Source organism: Lissotriton vulgaris, chromosome 4_1 (assembly GCF_964263255.1).
Source record: "Lissotriton vulgaris chromosome 4_1, aLisVul1.2, whole genome shotgun sequence".
NCBI lineage: Eukaryota > Metazoa > Chordata > Amphibia > Caudata > Salamandridae > Lissotriton > Lissotriton vulgaris.
The window spans coordinates 118,030,263-118,046,661 of NC_141691.1; the positions used below are offsets into that span (position 1 = coordinate 118,030,263).

At 52.1% G+C, this 16,399-nt stretch overlaps 1 protein-coding gene across 2 annotated transcripts in view; it reads left to right on the top strand.

Moving 5' to 3' along the window:
• Positions 1 to 16,399, top strand: part of LOC147718446 (rho GTPase-activating protein 20-like) — a 489,762-nt gene that overhangs the window by 362,153 nt on the left and 111,210 nt on the right. For both annotated transcript variants that reach the window (XM_086918365.1, XM_086918366.1), the window contains one exon: positions 11,830 to 11,991. In XM_086918365.1, the coding sequence (XP_086774491.1) occupies positions 11,830 to 11,991 (162 nt within the window). The remainder of the gene's footprint in view (positions 1 to 11,829; positions 11,992 to 16,399) is intronic.

Below are 16,399 nucleotides of genomic sequence, written 5' to 3' on the forward strand. Positions count from 1 at the left end.
ACAGCAGGCTTTGCTACACGTGAGTCAAAGTCCCTTCTCTACACAGAACAATGGTAATAAATACCCTATTACTCGGCGGACATGAATACATAATGGCAACGTTGTATATTCACACAGGTACTTGTAACTGCAACAACAAGTGTGAGACTACAGGCTAATGGCGATGTTCTCTGCCCATCAGCCATGCTCGTAAAACGAATGCTACCTACTATCTGATAGGTCGATTAACATTGTCTTCCTGCCAGCACACACTGGTGTGAAACACAGCTGACAAACGTGTTTTCGAGCAAACGAAACAAGTGCATTGGCAAATTTCTATAAGACATTGGTTAACCTCTTCTAATTCAACAGGCTTTTCCCCAGTGATTTAATCCAACCTTCTACCCGTGTGCCCATTAGATCACAATTTGCTGCTTCATACTCAATCATCCATGGCCATTGACCAAGACAACTGCCTGGAGTTTTGCCGTCTGCTTTGAAGTGAACTTGAAGCTCTCCATCCATATTTCTTCCAGTGCTTCCTCGACCTGGTTCCAAGTTCTGCATTACCCATCTGTATCGAGTGAGAAAACTCGTTAGCGCTGTGGTAATAAAAAAGGTGAATCTGTGCATTTCTTATCTGCGCCTCAGTGTCCAGTTGCTAACAGTTCTGCATTCCATTACCCGTACCTTCAGCCGTTCATGGCCACTTCATGGTACATGCAAAAACAACAGTTGATGGACAGAATGCAGAACAATGTCATTCATTCACCCCAGTACAGAGATCTGGGCCTACATTCATCATTTTTTGTCCACCAAGCCACCCCAGTTCAGACATGGCCATATGCAAATCAGCCTTGACCCTGTGCCTCATGGCCCTGTGCCTGTGCCCGAACTGCCAAGCCACTTCATGGTACAAACATTAGTCTGAGCGCCTCCTCAAAATCCAGTTAATATGCTCATCCTGCTTTTGAAATCTACCTATATGGCTCCTTAATAGCTGTTTTTTATCTGCACAGGGGATCATATGTAGCTAACTATGCTCCAGCGCTCTTAGGGCCATATTATCAACAAAGCTGCGGTAGTTTATCGCCGCTTTATCGGCAGGAAACTGCCGATAAAGCGGCGATAAGTGGCTTGATAATATGAGAATAGAATTGCAATCGAAGCCCAGGTTAGATGTTCACACATCTAACCTGGGCTTCGATTGAAATTCTATTCTCATATTATCAAGCCTAATATCGCCGCTTTATCGGCAGTTTCCAGCCGATAAAGCGGCGATAAACTACCGCAGCTTTGTTGATAATATGGCCCTTAGTCCTCACAGGGTTTAGGCTCAGAATGGCTGCTCCAGCTCACCTCACCCACGTCTCGGGTGAAGTCTCTTGGGATCCCCTTTTTTTCTATTATTTACTAGTACCCTAATCCCCTGGTGTGCACGGGGTCTCTCTCATTTGATTACCCGTCTCTTGGGATATGGCTAACGCCTGATGGTTAAAAACACCCAGCAATGCCAGAATCGGAATAGCACGGAAATACTGGATACACAGTCCACAGTAATTCACCAGCCCCACCTTGGAAACTGAATACAGGATACAGGGTCTGCAGTAATTCACCAGCAGAGTGAGAGTGGCAACATGAGTGACAGCAGAGTGAGAGAGACAGCATGAGTGACAGCAGAGTGAGAGAGACAGCAGAGTGAGAGTGCCTGCATGAGTGACAGCAGAGTGAGAGTGACAGCATGAGTGACAGCAGAGTGAGAGAGACAGCAGAGTGAGAGTTGACAGCATGAGTGACTGCAGTGACAGTGACTGCAGAGTGAGTGACTGCAGAGTGAGAGTGACAGCAGAGTGAGAGAGACAGCAGAGTGAGAGAGACAGCAGAGTGAGAGACTCAGCAGTGTGAATGTTCCAGAGAGAGCAGGGTATGCTTGTGCGCTTACACGGTGCACTGACACAGAGGAGCTAAAACAAAGAATAGCTGAACGCGTGTCTTGGGAGCTTCATGGAGGCAGCCGGCCCTCTGTGACTGGAGCAGCAAAGAGGGGACGCCCCAACCAATCAAGCGCAACTACTCACAACCTACTGTACGATTACAACACAGACCAAAGGGCAGAGCTAGGTCTTTTTGCATTACGTAGGGTGAGTGTTAGACGGACCGTGAGGGTCGGCCGAGGTTACGGGGAGAGGTCTCCAGGGAGAGCCGTCTCCAACGACTGTACAGATAAGTAACTTCCCCCCCACAGACGGACACCACACAAGGTTGAAGGTTAACGAGACTTTATATGCAATTCTTAGGTTACGATGATGGATACAAGGAGGTCTGAACTCAGGGGTCCCCTCGGTTCTAGTCTCTGGTTTAGGAAAGGGGTAGCGGGACAGTCTTTGTTACCAATGGATGGAAAATAGCTCTCAATCCTCGAGCTCGGCGTTCTAGATGATCGGGCCGCGGCGGAGCCAGGCAGGTCCCGAGATGGATGAAGGAAAACGACGGTCCGCGGCGGAGCCTGCAGGTCCCGGTGAAGATGGCGGTTACAACGGTCCGCGGCCACGCCAGCAGGTCCCGACGACGATGAAGGTGATGAAGATTACGACGGCTGTGGCAGCGCCAACAGGCAGGACGATGGTGCACAAGACAGAGCTACGGCAGCGCCAGTAGTCCGTCCAGGATGAGTTCCTCTTTACGTCTCTCGACTCCAAGATACAACTGCCTTCCTGCTCTGGAGCTGCCCCAGTTATAGGGCTGGCGTGCTTTGATGTCCGGACCCTCGCACTTGGAGGTCGGGAGGTCCGGGATGAGGGAGTCCAGACACCCAGCAGGGGGGTGGAGCCAGCGCCCGGGGAGGCGATGGGCGAGCGGCACTGGGTGGGGGAGAGCCATCGGCACCTCTTTCTCCCATTGACTTGCCAAGTAGCCCGCTCACCTCCTGGGGGGAGGGTGGTGCCGGAATGTCTGAGGCCGGGCCAGGCCCAGGGTTGAGGTCGATCGGGGGCCAGGCGGCCTCGTGGTGGAGTGTCCAAGATGGCGCCCCAGGCTGGGCGCGTGGGCCGGCAGTGGATCGGACCCACGAGGTCAACATGCTCGAGGGCAGGGGTCCCTGAGGGGACGGAGGACGTGCAATGGTGGTGTGTGGTACTTGCGGGACTGGACTCAGGCCTGTTTGGGCCGGGGGAGAGCGGCCCTTCATGTGGCCTGTCCAACATGCGTCCCCCCCAGCTGAAGGCGGGGAGAGTTACCCATCCTCTTGGGGACTCTCCTCGTCGAGGCGGAAAAACCGGGACAGGCCATCCGCGTTGGCGTGATCTGGCCCAGGCCGGTGTTCGACTGTGAAGTCCATACCTTGCAAGGAGATGGACCAGCGTAGCAACTTTGGGTTCTCCCCCCGCATATGCATCAGCCACTGCAGGGGTCGGTGGTCGGTCTGCACCCGAAAGTGGGTGCCAAAAAGGTAGGGCCGGAGCTTCTTGAGGGCCCATACCACAGCGAAGGCTTCCCTCTCTATGGTGCTCCAGCGTTGCTCCCGTGGTAGGAGTCTCCGGCTGATGAAGGCCACCGGTTGATCAAGGCCTTCGGTGTTCACTTGAGACAGGACTGCCCCAATGCCCTGGTCGGAGGCGTCCGTCTGGACGACGAACTCCCGGCTGTAGTCTGGGGCCTGGAGCACAGGGGCGGAACACATGGCGGCCTTCAACTGTTCAAATGCAGTTTGACACTCTGGGGTCCAGTTGACTTTCTTGGGCTGGTTCTTTGACGTGAGTTCTGTGAGGGGCCCCACTATGGTACCATAGTCTTTCACGAACCTTCGGTAATAGCCCGTGAGGCCCAGGAAGGCTCGTACCTCGGTTTGGGTGATGGGGGGCTGCCAGGCCTGGATGGCGGCAATTTTCAGCTGTAGAGGGGCCACTAGGCCGCTTCCCACCTGGTGTCCGAGGTAGGTTACAGACCCTTGCCCAATTTGACACTTGCTGGCCTTGATCGTGAGGCCAGCTCGCTGAAGGGCTTGCAGCACTGCTCGGAGGTGGTGGAGGTGCTCGGTCCAATGGTGGCTGTATACAGCGATGTCGTCTAGGTAGGCGGCGCTGAATCCTTCGAGCCCCGCCAGGACCTGATTGACGAGCCGTTGGAATGTTGCTGGGGCATTCTTCATGCCGAAGGGCATGACCGTGAAATGGTAATGGCCATCGGGGGTGGAGAAGGCAGAACGTTCTTGCGCCCGGGGTGTGAGGCCGATCTGCCAATAGCCTGCTGTCAGGTCGAAGATGCTGAGGTAGCGGGCAGCTCCCATTCGGTCGACTAGTTCATCTGCCCGGGGGATGGGATGCGCGTCTGTTCTGGTGACCGCATTCAAGCCCCGGTAGTCGACGCAGAACCGGAGTTCTGGTGTGGTGCCGGGGGCAGCTGCTTTGGGGACCAGCACGACAGGGCTGGCCCAGGGACTGTCGGAGGGCTCGATGACCCCGAGCGTGAGCATCTTGGCTATTTCTTCCTGGATGCAGGCCCGTACCCGGTCTGGCACGCGGTAGGCCCGGTGGCGGATAGGGGGGCTGTCCCCGGTGTCCACATCGTGCACACACCAGGAAGTGACACCTGGGGTGAGGGAGAACAGGCTGGCGAACTGTGATAGGAGGGCTTGACACTCTTGGCGTTGTTCTCTGGTGAGGGCCTCCGAGAGCCGGACCCCATCCACGGAGCCGTCTTGCTCTTGAGTCCGTAGGAGGTCAGGGAGAGGCTCGGAGTCTTCTTCAACCCCAGTGTCTGTGGCCATCAGGAGGCTGAGCTCTGTTCGCACAAAGTGGGGCTTTAGTCTGTTAGCGTGGAGGACCCGGAGAGGGTTCCGGGAGGATTCCATGTCGATGAGATAGGTGGCAGGACCCTTGCGCTCTATTACTTTGAAGGGCCCCGTCCATTTGTCTTGTAGGGCGCATGGCTCAGTGGGGGACATCACCCATACCTGTTGGCCAGGTTCGAATTCAATGGATGAGGCATTCTGGTCATACCATTTTTTCATGTCCTCTTGACTGGCCTCTAGGTTGGCCTTCGCTAGTTCTCTGAACCGCCGGGTCTGGTTGCGGAGGGTGAGGAGGTACCGGAAGACATCTGGAGGGTTCTTTAACGGAGGCATCTCCCAGCCTTCTTTGACGAGACTGAGCGGCCCTCGCACTGGGTGTCCATATAGCAGTTCAAATGGGCTGAAGCCCAGGGATTTCTGGGGGACCTCTCGATACGCGAAGAGGAGGCACGGCAGCAGCACATCCCACTGGCGACGGAGGGGCTCTTCCAACCCCCCGATCATTCCCTTTAGCGTGCGGTTGAACCGCTCAACGAGTCCGTTCCCTTGAGGGTGATAGGGGGTTGTGAATCGGTAGGTGACCCCGCACTGTTGCCAGAGGGACTTCATGTATTTGGAAATAAAGTTCGTGCCTCTGTCGCTGACGACTTCTCGGGGGAAGCCCACACGGGAGAAGATCCCCATCAGGGCCCGGCCGACTACCGGGGCTGTCACAGTTCGCAGAGGAACAGCCTCAGGGTAGCGGGTGGCGTGGTCCACTAGCACCAAGATGAATCGATGGCCTTGTCTTGTGCGTGGGTCCAAGGGCCCCACAATGTCTATTCCGACTCTCTCAAACGGGGTAGTGACCACGGGAAAAGGTTGCAGGGGGGCCTTTAGTTTGCGGCCGCTCTTTCCACTGGCTTGGCACGTGGGGCAAGATCGGCAATGCTGGTGCACATCGTTCCTCATTTTGGGCCAGAAGAAGTGGGTCACTAGGCGACTGTAGGTTTTATCTTGTCCCAGATGTCCTGCCAGGGGGACATCGTGGGCCAGGTTTAACAGGAAGTCTCTGAAACGGAGGGGTACCACTAGTACTCGGTTGCTCCCCAGCTCGGCGATTCTTTGCTCGCTGTACAGCAGATCATTGTCCCAGTAGACCCAATGAGTTCCGGAGGTATCCCCTGCGCTTTGGGCGAGCGCTTGCTGGCGGAGTCCCTCGAGGGAGGGACAGGTCTTCTGTTCTTGGCGAAATTGTTCTTGCGTGGGCCCCCCTTCTTGAGGCCACTGGTCGAGGTTAGCGAGGTCGGTAGGTTGAGCTGGTTCGGAGGGAATGTTACGGTCGGTGTTTTCGGCTGGGGCGACCGGAGGCGGTGGCGCCGGCCATTCGGGTTCTTCTGGGCGGTGGTTGGCACGGGCGGCCATGGAACGGGTGGTGACGCACGCCCAGTCCGGGACGCCCAACATCCCCAGGTGTTCCCTTCGCTCCACGGCGGCCCACGGAGAGCTTTCCAGGTCATTGCCCAGGAGGCAGTCTACGGGGGCATCGTCTCGGACCGTTACTTTCAACATGCCGGAGACCCCCCCCCATTCGAAGGGGACGCAGGCCATCCGACACAGGCTTTCCGAGTTATCGGCTGATCGTACAGGGCAGAGAATGTTCGGTAGATACTGTTCTGGGGCCACCAGGTGACAGCGGACGGCTGTTACACTAGCCCCGGTGTCACGAAGGGCTTCGGCCTGGCGTCCATTGATGCTCACCCATTGGCTGTACTTCTGGGTGTTAGCGGGTAGGGGGACCCGCGGGACCATGTCTTTTCCCCCTAAGCAGGCTAGAGCCATGGCGGCTGGCTCCCACTCTTGATGCTCTTGTTCGTATTCTTCCTGCTCCTCGGAGATCTGTTCTTCCCCTAGGGCTGCAGCGGCCACTTGGCGGGGTCTTGGGCTCTGGTACTGCGGGCAGTTTGGGTCGTTCGCATAGTGGCCGACTCGTTGACATCGGTGACACGTGACATGGGCTCTGTACCCCGGTCGCGCTGGGGTGCTGCCCCGGTTGGCCGGGGGGGTGGTGTTGGTAGCGGGGGCGACCGGGGCGTTGTCTCTTCCTCGCCCTTGGCCCCCTCCTCCTCCTCTGGGTCGGTGCTGACCATTGTTGTTCCGGTTCTGTTCGTAGGACCCATTCCGGCCCACTCTGGTGATCTCCCACCGGTCAGCTTCGGCTGCGAGCTGCCGGGGGTCCGTTAACTTGCTGTCGAGGAGGTGCTGGCGGAGTTCAATGAAGCAATTGTTCGACAGATGCTCCCATACCATCAGATTAAATAGTTGCTCGTAGGTCGTGACGTTGCTTCCTCGGATCCAGCCCTCGAAGGCTCGGCTAAAGTATGTTACATAGTCCACCCAAGTTGTACCCGGGATGCGGGTGCAGTCTCGGAACCTCTGACGGTACATCTCGGGTGTGAGACCATAGCGGGTGAGGAGTGCCGCTTTCATATGGTCGTAGGAGGTCATCTGGTGGTCCGGGAGCTGTAGTAGGGTGTCGCGGCCCTCATTGAGGAATCTTCCCCAGAGACCGGCTCCCCAGTCGCTTCTATCGATCCGGTGTGCAGTCATAGCGATTTCATAGGCTTTAAACCATTGCTGGATGTCGTCCTCTCTGAAATATTCTCGGACAACATCCTTGGGGATGTGTACCTTTTTGTCTGTGGCCCCTGAGGTGGGGGGTCGCTCGGGCACCCCTGCTTCTTTATTCTGCTTGCGTAGGTTGATCTCGGCTAGGTTCCGTTTGTGTTCGTACGCTAGTTTCTTTTCCTCGAGCTCCCTTTGTCTCTGTTTCTCCTCTCTTTCTTCTCGGAGACGCAGGTGCTCTAAGTTGATTTTTTGTTCGGCCAATTTAAGTTCAACGTCCATTTTGAGTCGGGCCATTTCTAGTTCGTGTAGTCGGGTTCTTTCTCTTTCCTGGATCTCGTCTTGCGAGAGACCCGTTCTTTGTCCTTCAGGGGCTGTGGTCGTTTTTTCTGCGGTGCTTTGATCAGGGGTTCCGGCAGCCCCGGTCTCTGCCCAAGATTCTAGGGCATGCTTAAAATCGTCCTTGGTACTCAGTCCGGTGGTAGCGATACCCAGTTCGATGCAGAATTGTTTTAGTTCACGATGGTTGTACTCCTCCAATTTCTCCATTTGGAATTTCTCGGTTGATCCGCTCTCTTTCGTGGTCATTGTGACTTCGTCGTGGGGTGAGCTACTCTCTGTACGTTTATGCGGTGATTCGGATCGCGCCGCTGGCCACCAATGTTAGACGGACCGTGAGGGTCGGCCGAGGTTACGGGGAGAGGTCTCCAGGGAGAGCCGTCTCCAACGACTGTACAGATAAGTAACTTCCCCCCCACAGACGGACACCACACAAGGTTGAAGGTTAACGAGACTTTATATGCAATTCTTAGGTTACGATGATGGATACAAGGAGGTCTGAACTCAGGGGTCCCCTCGGTTCTAGTCTCTGGTTTAGGAAAGGGGTAGCGGGACAGTCTTTGTTACCAATGGATGGAAAATAGCTCTCAATCCTCGAGCTCGGCGTTCTAGATGATCGGGCCGCGGCGGAGCCAGGCAGGTCCCGAGATGGATGAAGGAAAACGACGGTCCGCGGCGGAGCCTGCAGGTCCCGGTGAAGATGGCGGTTACAACGGTCCGCGGCCACGCCAGCAGGTCCCGACGACGATGAAGGTGATGAAGATTACGACGGCTGTGGCAGCGCCAACAGGCAGGACGATGGTGCACAAGACAGAGCTACGGCAGCGCCAGTAGTCCGTCCAGGATGAGTTCCTCTTTACGTCTCTCGACTCCAAGATACAACTGCCTTCCTGCTCTGGAGCTGCCCCAGTTATAGGGCTGGCGTGCTTTGATGTCCGGACCCTCGCACTTGGAGGTCGGGAGGTCCGGGATGAGGGAGTCCAGACACCCAGCAGGGGGGTGGAGCCAGCGCCCGGGGAGGCGATGGGCGAGCGGCACTGGGTGGGGGAGAGCCATCGGCACCTCTTTCTCCCATTGACTTGCCAAGTAGCCCGCTCACCTCCTGGGGGGAGGGTGGTGCCGGAATGTCTGAGGCCGGGCCAGGCCCAGGGTTGAGGTCGATCGGGGGCCAGGCGGCCTCGTGGTGGAGTGTCCAAGATGGCGCCCCAGGCTGGGCGCGTGGGCCGGCAGTGGATCGGACCCACGAGGTCAACATGCTCGAGGGCAGGGGTCCCTGAGGGGACGGAGGACGTGCAATGGTGGTGTGTGGTACTTGCGGGACTGGACTCAGGCCTGGTTGGGCCGGGGGAGAGCGGCCCTTCATGTGGCCTGTCCAACAGTGAGCAGTGTGTGAGTGTGTAGGGTGAGCAGTGTGAGAGCGTACAGGGTGAGCAGTGTGTGAGCATGCAGGGTGAGCAGTGTGTGAGCATGCAGGGTGAGCAGTGTGTGAGTATGCAGGGTTAACAGTGTGTGAGCGTTCAGGGTGAACATTGTGTGAGTGTGTAGGGTGAGCAGTGTGTGAGTGTGCAGGGTGAACATTGTGTGAGTGTGTAGGGTGAGCAGTGTGTATGTGTGTAGGGTGAGTGTGTGAGTGTGCAGGGTGAACAGTGCGTGAGTGCAGGGTGAGCAGTGTGTGAGTGTGCAGGTTGAGCAGTGTGTGAGTGTGTAGGGTGAGCAGTGTGTGAGTGTATAGGGGCAGTGTGTGAGTGTGCAGGGTACGAAAACCCGAATTAAGTCCACCACACACACACACACATAACACCACACACATAAGCCCATACACACACCACCACCCACATACTCTCACACCACACTCTCACCACCACACACTCACCACCACTCACACACTCTCACACCACACTCTCACCACCACACACTCACCACCACTCGCCACCACACACGTAACCACACACACAACCACACACACACACCACCAGCCATCAGTGCACGCTTTCACTGGGCACAAACACCACCAGCCGTCTGTGCACGCTTCCACCGGGCACAAACACCACCAGCCATCAGTGCAGGCTTCCACCAGGCACACACCACCAGACGTCAGTGCATGCTTTCACCAAACACACACATACCACCAGCCATCAGTGCACACTTTAACCAGGCACACACCACACCTGCCTTCAGTGCAAGTTTCCACCAGGCACACACACCAACAGCTGTCTGTGCAAGTTTCCACCAGGCACACATACCTCCAGCCCGCAGTGCACGCTTCCACCTGGCACACACACCACTAGCCGTCTGTGCACGCTTTTACTAGGCACACACACCACCAGCCACCTGTGCACGCTTTTACCAGACACACACACCACCAGCCGTCAGTGCACGCTTCCACCAGGCACACACACCTCCAGCCGGCAGTGCACGCTTCCGCCGGGCACACACACCACCAGCAATCAGAGCACAATTTCTACAGGTACATACACCACCAGCCATCAGTGCACACATCAATTGTTAACGCATCCACAATTAACTATTGTAGCAATCGCAGTATGGTGCACGTTACTTTTAAACATATTCATCTAAAGAGCAGCATGCCACCATTGCTACAATTCCAAATGTAACCCACATAATTCCACTACACACCACATGCATACACTCCATAACACATGGATAGAAGAAATTGCAATTTACAATGCCATTATCTCTAACTCAAATAAATCCGAGACCTATTGCATTTCAAGTGCTTGTTTACTTTGTCACCCTTCCTCAATTGAAACCAGCCCCCATGATCCCTCTTTAGGTCTGCTGCTAGGCTCCCTGCGTCTTCTCTTACAAAAACCTGAAAAAAAACCCAGGCAGCCAGTTAGGAAGGGGAGAGAAATTAAGAGCTGTGTGATACAATCTTCCTAACTGAATGTATCATACATATGGGTATCCTACCTCCTTTGTATTCCCTCGGCGACTAACAACACGAGTTTAATTGTTTTTATAAGAGACCCTCACCCACTCTATGCTTCATCGCCGGGTCACTTCCTGATCCTGAAAAACCAGGATGTTCCAGTGAGCACTCATGAGTTTTTAGTCTACTGTGCACTTGCATAAAAATACATAAAAACACCACAGTATCCCTTTTAGTGGTAGGTGTTTTCGGTATAAATAAAACCATGTATCTTTGGTGATAAAGAGGGATTATGGCTCCCTGCATCACCGTCATTCCCTCAATGCCTGCAACGTAGTTTCCCTTTGTTTCATAGGTAAGGCGGAGGAACAAGTTTCTCTTCCCAGATCCTGGCCTGTTGCGTACAGTCCCAAAAACACACACAACCTGCCATGCACATACGCACATACACTTGCACACGCACACACTGTATGCTCTTGTCAATAGACACCAGTGCTTAATTTCTAAAACAAATAAGTGCCAGGAGGCCACTGCAACTTGCAGCACTCATTGCCCTTGCCAGTGTTGCCAATGACAGTACCAACACAGCTACTAACATCACACTCCTACAAGTATGACAAGTCAGACTATTCCAGGCCCTCAAAGCTATAAGAATGGTTAGGCGGCAGGTATTAGTCATTCCTTTTTTTTATTATTGTTTTGGATTTTACAAGTTGCAAACAAACAACATAAAGGAGATGAGAACATACAGGCAGCTCCCCTTGAGGGCCGGTTCAAGGCCTCAGCAGCACGGTTCAGTAGGATAAATGACATTAACTTCAAAGCCATACAAGCATAAAAGTCTTCAGGTAACATCCTCAGTGGGCGTAGTCATTCTTAATGTAAATTGAATTAATAAACAACTGTTGTGCTCATCTCTAAATTAGACAAACAGTGCCACCATGTCGCAGGCTATCATATGTGCCAGTGTTGACAATTAAGTGCGGTGCCGAGCACTGGAAACCACCGGCTCAGATTCTGAGAGACACGGATTCCTGACTTTCACCTCTAAAGGGAAAGTAAGCTTCAGAATGCATGTACAGACCAGCTTTTTACCTGTTTGTTGTTGAGGTGACAGCTCAATGGGGACTTGATAAGAGTTTTTATGCTAAGAGAATGGTGAACGTCATATTGTGTGTGGATGGACACTTTCTCCTCTGTTTACCTCTCTAACATTGCCCACTAGGATATGCTCATGCTGCTTTATCATGAAGGACCTTCCACAAAGGGCATCTTTAGGCGCTCAGCCAATGCAAAGACCTGCAAGGAGCTGAAGGAGAAGCTCAATTCGGGTGATGATGTGCACATGGACGGGGAATCTGTGTTTGTGGCTGCTGCTGTCATTACAGTAAGTTACTCCAAAGCGATATTGAACAAGATGTGCTGTGACAGCCTTCCGTACAGACAACAAATTCATAAACAAGGGAAGTGATTTACAAAAATGATGCTAAATCAAAATGACATTGATGTTATAATAAATCACTAAGTATAGTAGACAGGGAAACATTTAGAAAATGATATACAGACACTAAATGATAGTGTGTTAAATTATCTTAAAATATGCTACAATGGTATATTAGCTTACATATGATGCTTTTCACCAGGGGCGGTTCGTCCATAGGGACGTGGGGATGTTGACACCCTGACCTCCCCCACTGCATCACAGCAGTTCAGTAGGACGTTGTGATGCTGTGTTAACTGAACTGCGCATGTCAGATTGGCCGGTGTTTTCACTGTGGCCAGGCTGACATGCGTTGTTCAGGCTTCTGCGATTAACAGCTGAAAGGCAGCTGACAAGCAGAGGCACTGCCCCGTAGGTGTCCAATGGAGCACAGACAATCCTAGCACTACTCTGATACTGTTTAGAATTTTAAGCAGCAAATCTGCACTGCTTGGATTACTTCAATGCTTCTGTCCATCAAACAGCGTGAGGCAGGTGGCACTTCAGGTGAGTTTGCAACCGAAGGTGTACTTGCAGAAGATCATTATGCCAGGTAAATTTTTTTAAAGGATGTAATGTAATTTTTTATGTGCCCCACCACTGCCTTTCACACTCACTTAGAGAACGGATTTACTGTCCTTGTCAAATTAGTTCCTGGGTCATACTGGAAGCTGTCTGTCATCAGAGGAAAACCGTGTGCACTCCATGATTTCAAGTGGATTTGTAGGAAATGCGGTTATTATTTAAGAGAGGTGCCTGCCCCACTCAGATAATAAGCTCAACTGTTGTCAGGGTGAACCACAAAAGTCACTAAATAAACCTGTACTTAACTGTCTGATAGCTAGGCACAAAAGCAGACAGGATTAATTTTGAGGCAATGTCTAAAGTATTTATGTAGCACTCAAACAGAATTCAAGTTAAAACACAAAGCAAGTAAAATCCCAAATAAATTTAGAAAAATAGAGTAAGCTGACACTTTTGAGTAAGTTTACTACTCTTCGGTAGTCTCAAAGATAAACTTGGACCAAAAGTCTAACTTTATTACTTTTCGGTATTCACAAAGGTAAACTTAAACCAAAAGTCTAACTTTGCTAGGATTAACTTAGCTTTGTGAATACCAAAAAGTAGTAAAGTTAGACTTTTGGTCTAACTGAACCTTTGTGAATACCAAAAAGTAGTAAGGTTAGACTTTTGGTCTAACTGAACCTTTGTGAATACCGAAAAGTAGTAAGGTTAGACTTGGTCTAAGTTTACCTTTGTGAATACTGAAAAGTCGTAAACTTACACAAATGTGTAAGTCTACTTTTTTTAATCAGTGCCATTGCCTCAGGTTTTTTCTGCCCTGGACCCAGGGGACTGGATGGTAGCATTGGACTTGCAGGATGCTTATTTTCCTCCTCCCATCCTGCCTGCCCATCAGTGTTACCTGCGGTTTACGGTAGGCCATGAGCACTTTCAATTAATCTTGCTTCCTTTTAGCCTTACCAGTGCCCCTCGGGTGTTCACCAACGTGATGGCGGTGGTTGCAGTTCATCTCCACAGGTCAGGGGTGCCAGACTTAACAAATCTCGATGACAGGCTCACCCCAGGATGTCATGTCCCACCTCCAGACTACAGCGAACCTCTGCTTCCTGTGGGGTTCACAATCAATGTGCCAAAGTCACACCTGACTCCCTCTCGGACGCTCCCTTTCATCTCAGCTGGTTGGGACACTGTACAGTTTCAGGCTTATCCTTCCGAGCAGCGAGTCCAGGATATGCAAGCTATGATACCAATGTTTCAGCCTTTATCCTAGATTTCAATGAGAATGAATCTGAGGCTGCTAGTCCTTATGGCGTTCTGCATCCTGCTAGTAACGCATGCCAGATGGCATATGCAGGCTCTGCAGTGGGACCTGAAGTTCCAGTGTGTGCAGCATCAGGGGAATCTCTCTGACGTAGTCCAGATCTCGGACGGAACTGAAAAAGGCTTGCAGTGGTGGCTAACAAACCACTGTTGGGTCAGAGGCAGAATTCTCTCTCTTTCCCAATCAGATCTCACAGTAGTGACTGACGTGTCACTCCTGGGATGGGGTGGCCAACTGGGAGAGGTGGAGATCAGAGGACTGGTGAAATCTAGACTCCACATAAACATGCTGGAGCTCTGAGCGATCCCACTGGCATTGAGAGCCTTTCTTACCCTCCATCAAGGGAAGGATGCTACCAGTGTTCAAAAGACAGCACTACCATCATGTGGTACGGCATCAAACAGTGTGGGGGTCGTGTCGTGGACCCTTTGCCAAGAGGCTCTGCGTCTCTGGAAATGGCTAGAACAGCAGGGCATATCCCTGGTGGTTCAACACCTTGCAGAATCCCTGAACGCCAGAGTGGACAAACTCAGCCGTCAATGCCTAGAGGTTCAGGAATGGAGTCTCTATCCAGAGGTGGCACAAGATCCCTTGCAGCAGTGGGGAGAGCCTTGGTTAGATCTGTTCACCTCAGCCGAGTGTCCGCAAAGTCAGCAGTTTTGCATGCTTGAGTTTCCCAGGTGGCTCTCGCTCAGCGACACTTTTTGTCTTGAGTGGAGCTCAGGCCTCCTGTACACATTTCCACCGATATCACTTCTGCCCAGAGTTCTCAAGAAGATCAGACACCACCTGTCCCAAGTCATCCTTGTGGGTCTGGACTGGGCCTTGCGAGGCTGGTATCCCGAACTTGTCAGCATGAGCATCGATCAGGCTGCCCCTTCAGGAGGATCTTCTGTAACAAGATCAGTGGAGTGCCAACCACCCGAACCTGCCAACTCTGCACCTTTTTGTGTGGTGATTGAGTGGCAGTAATTGACAGTTCTCGACCTTCCTCCTGAAGTCTGCAATGTTATTCTGGCAGCCAGGAACCCCTCCACAGTCTATTGATCCTCTTTCTGCTTCCCTTTCTGATGTTCTTCTTTTTATTCTTACGTGTACCCAGCAGTGCTCTGCTCTGAGCACTCTAAAGGGCTACCATTCTGCTTTGTCTGCCTTTTTGCAGCTGCCTGACCAACCCTCTTTATTTAAGTCCTCTAATGTGAATAGGTTTCTTGAAGGTCTTGTAAATATGTCTCTCCCCTTTCCTTTCATCATGCCACAGTGGGACCTTAATTTGGTTCTCACTTTCTTAATGTGTGCTCCATTCGAGCCTCTTCATAATTGTCCCCTCTGGCTGCTGGCCATCAAGACAGCCTTCCCAGAGGCAATAACATCTGCATAGAGGGTAAGTGAGCTGCATTCTTTATCTTCCTAGCCTCCATTCCGGTCTGTTTTTCCAGACAAATTAGTGCTTCGCACTTGAACCACTATTCTGCCGAAAGTGGTAACACCATTCCATGTGGGCCAATCCGTCACGTTGCCCACTTTCTGTGATCCTCCGCATCCCTCAAAAGAAGAGGCGCAACTTCACCTTCTGGACCCAAAGAGAGCGTTGTCGTTCTACCATGGCCGCACACAAGAGTTCCAGGTGGATAACCAACTTTTATCCAGTATTGGGGTGTCTTTTATAGATTCACATGCCTGAATCATTCCCCGTCGTCGGAGTGTGAGTCCCACGTTACATAAAAAAGCAATAATTTGTATATAAGAAAACCAAAACTCTTGGAAATACCAACCAGGAAGTAAAGTAGCCCTAAGCCACAATGGAAAAACTTCCATACATGACTATCCTAGTCATTTTGTATAGACCAAACTACAGCCAATCAGGCGCCAGCACCCATCAGAATGTTATCCCCAGAGACTCAGGCTCTCAGATTTTCTACTGCACGTCGTGTGAAAGGGAGTCTCCCTGAGCTCTGCTCAGTACTTCTCAACCTGACTGTCTTTTTTTCCATTTTTGGAATGTCTTCTTCAAAATCTCTTTTCAGACCATGTGAGTCTTGTGGGAAGCTTAGGCTTTTTAAAGTAGATCCCCACAAAAAGTGCATTTATTGCCTATATCCAGACCATGAGGTAAAGGATTGTAAGATCTGCGGGACCTTTCCTCAGAAGACCCTCAGAGACAGGGAAGGTCGTCTTCTACTATGGTTGCCAAAGATTAAGGACCAGGATGATACTCTATCTGAGGTAGGAAGTCTGGCTTTGGGGTCTTCTATATCTTCCAGAAAAAGAAAGATTGAGGAAGAGGTATCTTCTCCTGGGGCCAAGGTGTTGAGAAAAGCTGCAAAGGCTTCTCCACCTTCTAAATGGAGACCTAAAACGCCCCGAGAAAGTCTGCTAAGTCTTTGCCATCTAAAAGACTGTCAGAGAAAAAATTACCTCAGAAAAAGACCTCGTCGATGACCTCATCGTCGACAGCTGCTCCGTCGA